We start from the raw sequence: 14,046 nt of genomic DNA on the forward strand, positions 1-14,046 counted from the left end.
ACAGGAAGGCGATTCTTCAAAACTCCTGGTGTAATCGTACGAGATTTTCCTACAAAAGAGAGAGTTTCCTATAAAAAGATTTATTACAAATAGATTTTTGTTTCATTGAAGTACATTTTATAAATCTATACTGGGTGCTCGAGGAACAAGCGCCAGCAAGTCGAATATAATTTTTAATGCAAGGCACGTTTCTCCGCGTACTCCACAAATATCTTTTGCGAAATAATGACGAATCGTCGATAGTTCAACGATTTTCTTCATAAGATATGCTGGCAAGATAACAGAAAACAATTGGGACTTTATATCGCAATAATTCGCACTATTTTCGATTGAGAAAAATAGACAACTTCATTTACATTGTTCTAGCATTTAATAATTTGTAATTGATCCTTCCTCACATCACACCTTATGCATGTAGGAGTAAGTATCTCTTCTAAATCGATTAGTGAATATTAATTGCCCATTTACGATTTAAATTATGAAAATCATTCTATTTTTGACACAAACATTTCCTAAAGGCATCATTTTTCTTCGAAATCACTTTTATTTTCAATGGATTAATAACACAAAAGTCTTCAAAAGATGTGTAATCAATCTTCTTTCTTTTCGAGAAATACTCAGTAAGCAACTTTAAGTATTTTAACATTATCAAATCAAGAAGATAAACAGAAAACAAATGTATTATAATAAAATATCTTTATTATGCATACAAAATGTTAATTAAAATTATTAGTTATATACAATGCTACAAAATTTCTCATTATCGACGAATAGTTTAAAATCTCAAAATTTCTATAAAATGTTAAATAAATTTTCATCCAGTATATAACATCTTCGTTGCAATTTACCTATAAAAAACATCACGATGATTCGTGGCAAGCATTTGCAATATCTATCGCAAACTTTGTATCTTCATTAAGTTGAATGAAGAAAATATGAACCGAGGAAAGTTGTAGAGATAAACGTGACTAGTCGTATGGAGAAATAATAGTATCAGTTATATTTGTATCTAGAATAGGTATAGTCAATGACGGTAGGCAATTGGAGCAACAGGAGCAACAGGAACGATCGGTTTAATAAGAGCTACAGGTTCCCTGTGGACGACAGCGTTGAATCCATTAATTGGATCAGCGGTGTATTCGACGACTCGTCTGGTACCATCGGCTTCGATTAAGCTGTAACTGCCACTAACAACGTCACCATTTCTGCTCTCGTGTTGACTCTTCGAATCACCAGTCAAGCTGTCGCTTACATCGTAAGCGTAAGTATATTGCGGATGAGGATCGTAATCCGTTGCTGGAGCTACAGCAGCAACAGGTACTGGAATAGCTCCTCCATTGCATAGAACAAACGTTCCAGCTGCCATGACGACAAGGATCAACTGAAAAGAAATATTTTTTATATCATCGAATCTATACATCGGATAATTATTTTTTTTCTGTTTACTAATATTGTAAGTGCAATAATACTGAGCCTATGTAATAACATCAAATTGATATAAAATAATAAGACTATCTCTCTTCTCGCATAACGTATGCAAAGCTCGTTGTTTTTGAAAGCGAATTGGTTCGAATGTGAAAAGGACGAAAGTTTCACATCGCCTTATGAACACTTCCTAAGTGGGTTACGGTACAAATGATCAATGTCTAATATGATTGTGCATGATTATTGACAAATACAATCAATTAGTGATATGTAATTCATACTTTTATTAAACCAAGGTGCTATAACGATGTACATCATATTATATTAATAAATTATATTTCAAAAGTAATTTCATCGTTTTCTGAGATACTTTTTTTGATTGATTTATGATTCTCTTTAGTTTCCAATTTGCAAATATTTTTAGATGTTAGTTGTGAAATGAAGCAAATTAAAAGATTTAGAGAAAAAGAATTAAAAGATTTAAATGTTTTTAGTTTTCTTCACAATGTTTGTATTTTTCTAATTAATTTATACTATTTGTATAGAAAATATATTGTCGCACAATATCTTATTATTTTCGTATAGATTTTATTTAATCGCGTATTCTCACCTTGATAGCCATTTTTTTACTTGAATGTAATCCTATGATCTCACAGATGTGTTTAGAGAAGGACTGACGTTCGACCAAGTGCTGACAATCGTATTTATAGGAACGACGGGGTGGTCATTCGTGAAACGTGTGCCGCATCCCTCGTTGCATTGCAAACAGTTTGAAATGAGTGTACGTGACGTGTATCATATGAGACAGGAAAAGTTTCGCTCTCGTTTTGAACTAATTTCGTATCCTCAAATGAGCGTATTATAATAAATAATTACAAAAACTTTTGTTAAAAATAAAAGTCTTTAGTTTTTATATCGACAAAAGGTAAACAAAATCTATAAAAGAGTTCAGTTTTGTAAATTTTCTTCTGTAGGATCGTTTACTCTCACGTTTTCAAACAGTATTCTCTTTTTATAAACAATGTAGTTATATACGACATTCATTAATTTTTTATTAAAGTTATACGCCAAGTCAAATATTTAATATTTAAATGGTCAATAATTTTTCTGTATCACCGTATTACTTTCGCTATTGCGTAACTGAAAGGTTTTGGTCTCAGTTGCAAGTGTAACACTTCCGCTATGTTAAGTTGGCCCGCACAAAGAATACTAAGTGCACTCACGATTTATCGTGGAACGCTCACCTTTTGATTGTAAAATTATAAAGTATACTAGATAGTTACACTAATTTTAACATATGTCTCTATTATAATTTTTTCTTTACTTTTACATTTGTCATTTTTAAATAAATATAAGAATTAGGACATTTATTAAAAATCTAATAATCTATAATCTATAAAAGAATAAATTTATAAATCATTAATAATCGAATATATAAAGAAAAAAACAATTCTTATAACGTTATGTGAAATATAAAGTAAATTTGTACGTATGTAACAAAGCTTATTAAATTGAAATAATTTTTTCTTGAAATATTTTACAAAAACACAAATACATGTGTATATAATGATACACACACAATTTTTGAAAAAATACAATGTCATTCGGGGATTTATAAATAACATTCTTCACGTATGTATTAATGTTATCTACCATTAGGGGCATTCTTTAACAATTAGTTACAATTTTACATTACTAGATGGCATTGGTAATATACCGACCAAAAATTAAAAAGCGCGCGATATTCTTTTATATGTTTATATTTTCTTTACATGATAGTATAGCACATATATAAATGATAAATCATTTTATTTATATATAATTTAATTTTTAGTGTAATCTATTTTATTTTATACATACTTTAATCTTCATACTTTATTTTTACATGCATTAATCAAGGAATTGGAAGCATTATTTTTACATGATAAACCTATAAGAAAAAGGCATTTTATATCAATGGAAAAACGCTAAAATATATTCTTATAAATACATTAGCTGTCAATCAACTGTAATATACAGTTCAAAATTCTTTGTAATAAGAATAAAAAGTGTAATAATATAGAGAAATTTCAAATTTTTTAAATTAAAACAAAAAAGTTCGCATATCACTTATCAATTAGAAGTTAGGGCCATGTAATTTTTTGCCTTTTCTTTGTAGGTGGTAAAGTTGAATCCTATAACACAAGGGTAATAATTTTAATAATAAAATGAATATATATAAATATATATAAAATAAATACATCAAACCATACTTCATTTTCTTCATTAATTTCATGTTTGTTAATTCCATTACAATCAATTTCTCTTTTTGATATAGAAGTTAGACGAACTTTTTTCAATACTGATTTAGTTTCATGCATGAATGACTTTGGTTCTATTAAATTTTCATGAAATACTTTTCTTTTTTTTTCATGTAAGTTAGTAATGCTTGTATTGTCATGTTTATCAGAAAGCCTAAAAAATAAATTTACAAATTATTATTAAAATATTAAATCTACAAACATGTATTACTATATTGTTATACTGCTTACTGTATTGTCATATTTTGATCTATTTCTGATACAGGCTTCTGATTCAAATTACTTCTGTTTGCCTCTTTACAATTTATGTTTCGAAGTTGTCTTTGGGGTAACGGCATAGCAACTCGTTTGTATAACTCTATCAATTCTACTTTAGATAATCTTTCAAAATTTCTTATTTCAATACATCTCTATATAAACAAGATAAAACTATATTATATAGTAAAAATATTATATAATATAGAAAATACATATATTTTTATAAAACATTTATTTCAAAGTAGAGTTAACATTAATGAGTTACTCACGTTTTTTAATATTTGACAGAGTTCATGTTCTGATAAGAATTCTGGTTCGGTCAATCGACGTGAATCTATTGTTGACATTATTACTTATTTACATAAAATCAAACTACTTATATTACATGAAAATATTTTATTCTACTAGTAAAACAATATTATTAAAAGTTATTCAACTCCCATTGTTTACTCGAATAATTTTTATCAATTATAAAGGTACTGATAACGATTATCTATTTAACATTAAGGCGTACATTCAGTATCCTTTAGTATCATTAAATAAATAAAGAATACATAACCTAAAACTTTATATCGAATGAAAATTATAAGGAATTTCCATTTTTACTTTTTAATCGCGTTATTTTATCTTTATTCGTAATAATTTCGTATTATTTTTAATCCCATAGCTCATTTTTTTGCGTTTGTACATTATACATTATAACACACAGAAGCAAAATCCAAGCAGTAAGATTTAATCGTTTACTATCGCGTGACGATAATTCTTGGAACTGTGATAGTTCCTAATTCCAAATACACATAGATAAATATGATATTTATCTATAATAAATAAGATAGTAAATAATCATCTATCAAAATGTTTATAATAAAAATTATCAGATATTTAATATTCATAAGGCTTAAAACAATAAAACATGTTTAAATATAACATTTTCTGTGAAATAAGTATACTAAATGAAATATATTGGAATTGAAAATAACAAGCCAATTTTTTCTAAAACTAACTTTATTCATGTCATTATTTAATCAATCATTATTGTATTCAATATGATACGTTTTTTTTTTTTTCATTTTATTATTCACATATTTATTACCTAACTATAAAATGAAAATAAGTACATATACAAAACTATAATAACAACATTGGAAAACAGTAAACAACAAAGATATATAACATATAACTGTAATACATCGACATAATTATAGTTGTTTTTTTATATATAAATTATATGTAAAGTACATTAAATTTGAATGGTCCTTTCATCAATGACATATACTGTTGAAAGGAAAATTTTTATTTTTTGCAGAATAAATTTCATTCTTTTTGTTAGACGAATTATGCACGTATGCTTTATGTGTACGAGAAAACGATGTCATTTTTATGCAATGATTAAACTGGCAATATCTGGAATAAAATATGTGTTCAGAACTATGTTTTATATATAAAAAGTCTTCTTAAAGTATGTATTACAACCTTAGCTGTGCATGATTTCGATATCAACGACATTTGAAACTATTAATGCAGATTTATAAAGACTAGATGATACTGTCTCCAATAGAACTTTTTTGTTTTTCATTGCTGAAATCGTTTCAACATCGAAACCTGAGATTTACACTTTAAACTCCAGGAAAATGCTGTAGTTTTATTTTTCATTAAAATTATTTTTTAATTGTGGCTTGTTCGTCAAAGCAGTTATTTGAGACTTTCTTATTTGACATACATTGGTAAATAGTAAAACATTTATCTCTCTTCCTCTGTACAGTTGTCCTTATTATTGTTTCATCCATAATAACTAATTTTAATGATAGATTATGATCACAAAATGAAATGAATAAGTCTTTTATATACTGATAATTTATACTGAAAATTTGATCAACATGATTTTAATATTATTATAATATCTTTGATAATTTCACATTATTAACATTACAAGTTACAGGCAATGATTTGCCTCTACCAGCAATATGTCAGTATAAAGGTTTAAACATTTGCTATGTTGCACTTCGTAATATTCGTACGCATTCATGGCGTAACTTCATTTATCTCTCCAATCACGAATGTATTCTTCAACAAGATTGTGACCTTATTTTTCTCATACATGATATATAGTAATATTGGAAAATTTCTATTTAAAAAATATTGAATAAATATATAACGATTTTATACAATTGTACTGTATATACTTTTCATTCCGAAATTAAAAATTAAAGTGGAAGTAAAAAGGCACTATTTTTGGGTATAGAAAGCAATCCTCTTCATAGGCCTCTCTATCTTCTATCAGTTAGACTGTAATTTAATATCTCATGTTATAGAAGTTACGCCGTTGCGATCGAACAACGCTCATTCTATTGTGTTTATAAAATCATATTCATTATATTATTGAATGTGATATAATTAAATAAGAATATATAAATAAATAATGATCGTTGATCCTTACAACAAAAATTTCATAGTACCTTATAATACAATGGAAGCATAAAATAATGTTATTTGTATATCTTATTACAAACTATAGTAGAATTATTATGCTGTAAACAATTACTTTTTTATTATCACTTAATAAATTTGATTAATTGTGAACAAAATTAAAGATTGGCAAGAGAATGTTCAATTGTTCCACGCACAGCACATCATGCTATGAAGATTATGATGAATATTGTCTCATCATAACTGCATTACATAAAAAGACCAATATTATATCATATTGACTGTCGAGGATGACATCAATTTAACAATCATTAAACAGGTGTTTCATGATCAGTCTCTTCGATTCTTCCCAATCTCCAAGCATTTGGATCACCTGCTGCTGTAAATTTATAATATTAAAAATTTTATGTAATAAAGATTAAAGATTTCATTGGACTAAATACATATTATATATATAAATTTTAAATTTACTTTCATAAAATGAGCATAATACCATCACTAAATGATTCATATAAACAATAAATAAAAGTCACTTATCAGATTAATATAACTTATAGTAAATAATTGTTCTTTTATGATACTTCTATAATCATTTTAATAATTAGAAATATAAATATAATTTCAAAGTATTTGCCGTAATCAAAATAAAGCCTACATTGTTATTGCATATTTTAAAAGCTTTATCAAATACTAATAACAATGCACACACATGCACACAATTTAAATCAATATAAGTAATATTGTTTACGATATTTGTCCAGCTAATGTGTCTAAATTATTATAATTGACTGAAAAGGATATATATATTAAATCATTTTCTATAAATACTTAACATCACATATAAGCTGCTAAAATGGGTTAATACTGATAAAAACTAAAATTATTAGTAACTAGTTTCTTAGATCTGAATCTAAAAGTAAAAACAATAGGAAAGACGCTTAAGAGAGACCTACCTGCATACAATATTCGGGAGAAAAGAATAAATGAAGTCTTTCTGTAAGAGTCATATGAGATGTGTATGCTCGTTTCGACAACATAATATATGCAATGCATACAAACGTGCTAAATAAAGGCACAATTTGTAGCAAAAGCATTATAAGGAAGACTGAACGTTGCATTGCACAGGATTTAAAGGACGTGTATAAGGCGCACACAGATGATTTGAGGTATGATGTAAGGCATTGTGTAGTACTTCTTGGCTCATGTACAGCAGCGGCATTCTCTCTTCTATCCAAAGCAAAATCAAAATTGAGGTAAAATTAAAAACTTGAGTACATAATAATAGTTGCAGGTAATAAATATTCTCACTAATTATTAATTTATCATTGAAACGAATTCTATAGTGTTCCCTTTATATAGAGAATTTAATACAATTTTATCTACTATTCACATTAAAAAAGATGAAAAGTTTTTATAAAATATAAAAGCAATCAGAACAAAGTACTTATAAAAAATATTTGTAGTAAAACATTTAGAAATTGAAACTGTATCAAGTGTGCAAGAACAAATCAACCATAACCATAAATTACGAAGGATAACATATTAACATGCATATTAACATGCTACCATATAGAAGTCATATCAAATCAAATATGTAATATAGTTGTAATAAAATATAATTTAAAATATATTCTAAAAATTTAATTATACTAAACATTTATTATGATGTATATTATTAAATACTATAAATACTATAATATCCTCAATGAAAATTAACACTGATCTTATAAAAAAAGTTAGTTAAAATAACAGAAAAATAAAAGCAGCATTAAACATATAAATATGTAGATATAATTTTTTATTATAGAGGCTGCTGTTATTTTTGTTTTGAAATTCATCATTTTTTAACATCACGTTAAATGTTATAAGGAATTAATATTTCATTTAACCACAAATAGTAATATTTTCTCTTATTCTATTGAACCTCAATTAAACATAAATTGTCTTTTTAACACATAAACATATAAACATGCTTATATGTAATTTGATAATTGTTACCTTGAAGCTGACGACTGATAAGAGCAGTAATCCCCTGACTATCACCCGTTTTTTTAACGACGAACAGCTTAGTATCTGGATCATTTTCTAACGTCCCTATGCTGCCAAGACCAATAACTTGTCCATTTTGTTGTTGATGACTGCTAGCAGCCATTGTTTCACTAACCTGTATTATAATTATAATGTAGTTACTGTTATGTTTTTAGTTAACATAAAGATGTATCTATTTTTCCCGTTTTCAAAATATAACACACACTTTATGTGCGTCTTATTAATAATAAGAGACAATCAAAAAATTACCTGCATCAACTTTTTAACTACATCTCTGCCAAGGATATGATCAAAAACTGCCTGCAGGAATTGATCACTAATAATGCTTAATTTTAACTTATCTCTGTGCCATAATAATATCCTTGATTCTTCCATGGCTGTTATAGATACCTGTAGAATAAAATAGATCTTTAATATATATATATATATTTTTAGATAGTATATAAGTTCATGTATTATAAACTCTATGCATAAAGTAAAATAAAAATACCTGGAAATATTCATCTGTAGAGACACCAAACCATTCTGGAGAATCCAGGAACTGATGTGGGAAGACAATATGCAATGCTCTTCCATTCTGTGATACAACTAATCTAAAATAAAACAGAGAAGATTCATGTTCTTTACTCGTAAAATCTTAATTGTAACTTAAATTCAATATTATTTGTACCAAATTCATTATTATTTATTCATTTCTTAAAGATGAATAATTAAATACTTACTTTCCTGATAACACCAATGATAAGGAGTCAACTTTTGTTACTTTCTCTTGAGCGTAAACTTCTTGATATTTTAATTGTCTGATGATCTTCATACAATTTAAGACTTTTTTAAATTGATGACGTGATACTCTCAATGGCTGGAATACAGCAATATATACCTGTATATCAAAAACTAAGTATAAGATATTTTTTCTATATATAGATTTAAATTCTAATGTAACATTGCTATGGTCTTAAAGTATCACTAATATATTTATAATATACACTATAACTTAACTGAGACTTATTTACATAAAATTTATTAAAAATTGCCATGTTACTCCTGAAATCATTATAAGACTAAGTTAAAGAAGGTTTACATGGTTTTGAAAGAATAAAATTTATAGCATGCCTTATATACCATATTAAGATAACAGTAGCTACAATAATAATAATAGCTACATGATTACAAGCTACATTTCTTATATATATTAATTGATATTTAATTCTTCCAACTGTTTTCAAAACTTAGTTTAATTAGACTACGATTATTATCATATAATAAATGATAGGTTCTAATGAAAAAGACTTTACAAATTAGAAAATATACCTAAAAAAGTTCTGATCAGTTGGAATTTCCAAATGCATATTTGAAAGAAATTTTCACATTACAATCTACAACTATGCATTCCTTAACAAAGGTCTAATTACTAATAAATCTATTGTTATGCAAAGCATAACTATACATAATTTTCAAACATATTTTAAGCTATGCAATACAATACATATCAATCTACTTTTCGTCTTATATGATATAAATATATATCTCTGATGCATGTTAAGATAACTACATATATATTTGACAAATAAAAGAAATGTTATAAAAACTTTATCATATAATTCCATAAAATAATACAAAGCATCTTATATACAGAATGTAACATTTTTCAAACCTTAATGAATTACTTTATCAATTTCTAGTAACCAGTTGTCAATTTATATACTTTTAAAACAGGCCTGAACATGGGAGTTTATTGAAAACCAAATACTTGTGTTTTCTCCACCTAAACAATATTATGTTCTCCTATGCCCAGATCTGTCTTAGGACGCTGCATAAATATTAAATGTGCAAAATAAAATATTGTAACATTGTCCTAAGTCATTATAGCTTCTCTTTTATCTTTTACTTACCTCTTCAACTTCCCTTGAAAACTTGATAGGCCTGAGCTTGTAAAGAAGCGTGCATACATGGACGAAGTTGATGACAACAAAGAGAGCATTCCAGAGCACGACGTCCAGCCAGCAAGCTATTGTCCAGCCCCACAAAGCAAGAAAGGCACAGCCCACGAGCAGAGTGCACCTTAAATAGAGGACACCATGTATGCCACTTGGTGCAAGGTGTGACAATAGGAAGAAGACATTTGCTAATTGAAAATAGACATGGTTCACATAAATTCCTTGATAGGGTTGGCAGGTAAGAACTCCGTGGAGAAAGGTTGGAGGCACTGTTGGCGAATGAGGATGGCCAGTTCCATGGCTGACCACTGACAGTCCAGAACCTATGAAATATTAATGAAAGAAACTGTCCCGAAAAAGTAGTGAATAATATTTATGAAATTTAAGAAATTAAATATGATAAAGAAATATAAAAAGTGTTTCTAACAAGATAAAGTGTCCTTAGAAATATTTGAAAACATTACAAAAGAAAAAAAACTAGAATTATCTATTCTATGTCAAACTGCATTGTCATAAAATTTATGTATGTACATCGATACTTGTATCCATGTGTATGTACCATAAAAGCAAAGCAAAACTATACAAAGTTAAAATATACACAATTAAAGAGGTATACATACTTGCTCTATCATCAGTGGTCACATTCCTACATTCGTCATTCTCATGATGCGTAACAGTTGGTGATGATATATCTGACGTGACAGTGTTATGAGGTATATTGGATGTATCAGCATTTGTCAAACTAGCATCAACACTATTAGAAATTGAATATAGAAGTATAAGGAATGAAATGGAAGCACCCAAGCCTTCTCGGCTTCCTATTAAATCAAAACAGATCCACATCCCCGCATTACCACCAAATTATCCAATTTCGTTTCAGTCTGTATAAAAATAATTTTATCAACTTTTTAGTTATAGTGTAACAAAGAAAACTAATATTCGAAAGTACTTCCAACATGTTATAATTAGATAATATAATTAACTATGGAGTTATTAATTAACGACTAGAAATTATATTTCATACTTATTCATAAACGATGCAATAGTGAATTCTCTGTGCCATTTGTGAATATGTAATTTTTGTTTATATATCTACATTACTCTCAGCTAAAATTAGAACTTGAAGATGAAAACCATCTTGTAGGCTTCAGGTCAAGGAAGGATATTTGCATTACAAACAGCTGCGGGAAGACAATGTCAACATCTGTAATGTAGACCAATAATATATTTATAACAATTATCTTGTATAAAGAAGTATAGATCGTTATTAATACATTCAGTAAATGTTAATTTTTTAAATATTAACTTCCAACTTCACATTAAGATTATCATACTGTATATCATATTATTTTAAATCATTGCTTTTAAAAATTATAATTAATTTTGGAAAAAGTACAGATTATTATTTATAAATTATTAAAATTTTCTATAACAAATTAACTGATAATATTTAATAAAATAAAGAGGTTAGATTAAATCTTCTTATATATGATTGTATTTAATATTTTACAATATCTATCACTATAAATATTATTTTTTTATACATTATAGTCTAATTTTTTAGTCAGAAGTTTTATTTAACATACATGTGAATGATTGCATGAAAAAAAATGTATGTGCTCAAAATAAAATTTAGTAACTTATTTAATAGTTAGAATAGAAACATTTGTATTTCACAGAATTTATTGACGATAAAATTAATTCAAAGATTATTTATATAATAATCAAGATAAGTCGTTATCACTGATATTGTTGAAAAGTATACGATATATAGACCATTTTTAGAAACATAAAAGCAAGCTTGAATTTAATAGTAAATAAAATGTGTTGATCATTTTTTATTGTCCAATTTTTTATTAAGATACAAAATCTAATAATTGAAATATCTTTTTTTGACAATGTATGTTTATGAGATTGAGAATATTGACGCATGTTATTAAGTATCGTATTGAAATCAATAAATAACTTACTCATGGAAGATTTAAAATGATGCGGGCTTACGCAAGGCATACAGATAAATAAATAAATAGAAATTTCGAGTATTTCCTTATGATTGTTAAAATTATTTGAACTCGGTACACGAAACAAATTCACTTATCCAATAAACGTCAAACTAGCAGAAAGACGTTACTGTAGCAGGGACAAGTAAAGGCGACGGCAAAGCGTAAGAGGCAAGAGGGGATTAAATAGGCCACACTACAACTAATGAGGTACGTTCGGAAATGTACCATCTATAAACAACAAAAACATTCGCTAATATTCGATGGCATTTCTATGAAATTGCTTATAGATAAACAAAAATCGTTGATTGGCTTATTCTTATATATCTTTCTATTAAATTTTCAAGTTTGTTACAATTTTCTCTTGAATATTCGCAAGGTGCCAGCACAATACAATTGCAACGCATGGAAGGATCTAAGATGTTTGGTATCACTGATAGAATTTGGAGGTTGTTTTAAATAATATTTTGAAGAAATTTGATAAAGCTTCAAAATTCCATTTATATACGTATACGTGTGTATACGAATATTAATATATATGTATTGATATAACTGTACTGATAATATGACAACGGAAAAAGATTTGGTAAATGGTATGTACTGGAAATTAGAAGTATTCTGTACCACCATGTATATCATTTTAGAAATACATAGCTCTTATATAAATTACAATGTATGAAACATAATCATTACGTTTAGCGTCATTTTTCTATAGCGGTAAGAGAATCTTTAGAAGCTGGTGGAGAGCTTGGTCGTATAAGAGCTGAAATGCGAACTGAAGTTTTCAAATTATTAGATAGTTCTAATATGGAAAATAAAACACAAAATTCCAAACAATCTTCTGATATTGTTATTTTCAATGAGCTTGTTCGCGAATATTTAAATTGGATGGGATTTAAATACAGTTCAACTGTATTTGTTGCAGGTAGAAAAAATGTTAAACTATATCATTTAATTCATGTTTTAAAAAATACAATATTTAATCAAAATTAATATCCTCCTTGTAGAATGCGATCTTTCAAAACATCCTTATGATCGAACATTACTGGCACAAGCTTTAGGAATAAAAGAAACTGATACAAGCAAAAAGTTGCCCTTGCTTTGTGGCATAATAGATACATTGAAGCATATGAAAAATACATAAGAAATTATATATTATATGTATCAACGAAGTTTGCTTATTAAGCACATTTATTTTTATATCGCATTATAGAACTTCTATATGAATCAAACATTAATATCTGTCAATAATTTATGATATAAATTATAATAATGTCATTCATTTTGTATGCACTTAACATTTAGATTCAAAATAATACATTGAATACTGCATTAATCGATATAAATGATATTGATAAAGGTTGAAATATTTATATAATTTTAGTTTTCCTTTGTATTTATAAAAACTGCAACATTAGGCTTACTTCATAAATTGTATTTATTTACTTCTTAAATTGTATTTTGTTGTACTGATTAATTTTCTATTTGTAATTGTATTAATGTAATATTCTAATGAGTACATAAGCTGTAAATTTTTTACATTAGAGTATACATGAAAAATTAGGTTTTAATGTATAAATAAATTTAAAAAGACATTAAAAGAATTTTTCATTTTTATTTCCTGACATCATATATATATATATATATATA

At 26.9% G+C, this 14,046-nt stretch overlaps 4 protein-coding genes across 9 annotated transcripts; 1 reads left to right on the top strand and 3 right to left on the bottom strand.

The window, feature by feature from the left end:
* Positions 1 to 701: 701 nt before the first annotated feature.
* Positions 702 to 2,097, bottom strand: LOC122628151 (larval cuticle protein A2B-like). Its single transcript, XM_043810107.1, has 2 exons — positions 2,036 to 2,097; positions 702 to 1,381 (listed from the first exon to the last, which is right to left on the bottom strand). The coding sequence occupies exons 1-2, from the start codon at positions 2,045 to 2,047 to the stop codon at positions 1,025 to 1,027; spliced, it is 369 nt and encodes a 122-aa protein (XP_043666042.1). The 5' UTR covers positions 2,048 to 2,097; the 3' UTR covers positions 702 to 1,024.
* Positions 2,098 to 3,371: 1,274 nt separating this feature from the next.
* LOC122628983 lies at positions 3,372 to 4,762 on the bottom strand. 2 transcript variants are annotated; one of them, XM_043811961.1, is made up of 4 exons: positions 4,253 to 4,762; positions 3,957 to 4,135; positions 3,658 to 3,879; positions 3,372 to 3,599 (listed from the first exon to the last, which is right to left on the bottom strand). In XM_043811961.1, exons 1-4 carry the CDS (start codon positions 4,328 to 4,330, stop codon positions 3,542 to 3,544), a joined length of 537 nt encoding a protein of 178 aa, XP_043667896.1. In that variant the 5' UTR covers positions 4,331 to 4,762; the 3' UTR covers positions 3,372 to 3,541. The 2 variants fall into 2 exon arrangements, with proteins under 2 accessions (XP_043667896.1, XP_043667989.1); XM_043812054.1 differs by having other exon boundaries at positions 3,678 to 3,879; positions 4,253 to 4,760.
* Positions 4,763 to 5,861: 1,099 nt separating this feature from the next.
* Positions 5,862 to 12,547, bottom strand: LOC122631190 (popeye domain-containing protein 3-like). Of its 4 annotated transcripts, none has more exons than XR_006327654.1 (10): positions 12,367 to 12,547; positions 11,421 to 11,600; positions 11,017 to 11,277; positions 10,352 to 10,719; positions 9,182 to 9,339; positions 8,950 to 9,052; positions 8,709 to 8,849; positions 8,409 to 8,574; positions 7,364 to 7,637; positions 5,862 to 6,786 (listed from the first exon to the last, which is right to left on the bottom strand). XR_006327654.1 is itself a non-coding variant. In XM_043816774.1 (9 exons), the coding sequence occupies exons 3-9, from the start codon at positions 11,237 to 11,239 to the stop codon at positions 6,722 to 6,724; spliced, it is 1,224 nt and encodes a 407-aa protein (XP_043672709.1). In that variant the 5' UTR covers positions 11,240 to 11,277; positions 11,421 to 11,600; positions 12,367 to 12,547; the 3' UTR covers positions 5,862 to 6,721. The 4 variants fall into 4 exon arrangements, 2 of the variants coding, with proteins under 2 accessions (XP_043672709.1, XP_043672624.1); XR_006327644.1 differs by having other exon boundaries at positions 5,862 to 6,789; XM_043816774.1 differs by lacking the exon at positions 7,364 to 7,637.
* LOC122631310 (centrosomal protein 20-like) lies at positions 12,496 to 13,999 on the top strand. Of its 2 annotated transcripts, XM_043816916.1 has the most exons (4): positions 12,496 to 12,606; positions 12,776 to 12,989; positions 13,112 to 13,321; positions 13,404 to 13,993. In XM_043816916.1, exons 2-4 carry the CDS (start codon positions 12,962 to 12,964, stop codon positions 13,538 to 13,540), a joined length of 375 nt encoding a protein of 124 aa, XP_043672851.1. In that variant the 5' UTR covers positions 12,496 to 12,606; positions 12,776 to 12,961; the 3' UTR covers positions 13,541 to 13,993. The 2 variants fall into 2 exon arrangements, with proteins under 2 accessions (XP_043672851.1, XP_043672933.1); XM_043816998.1 differs by lacking the exon at positions 12,496 to 12,606 and having other exon boundaries at positions 12,741 to 12,989; positions 13,096 to 13,321; positions 13,404 to 13,999.
* Positions 14,000 to 14,046: the final 47 nt, after the last annotated feature.

This window comes from Vespula pensylvanica, chromosome 1 (genome assembly GCF_014466175.1).
Source record: "Vespula pensylvanica isolate Volc-1 chromosome 1, ASM1446617v1, whole genome shotgun sequence".
Classification (NCBI taxonomy): domain Eukaryota; kingdom Metazoa; phylum Arthropoda; class Insecta; order Hymenoptera; family Vespidae; genus Vespula; species Vespula pensylvanica.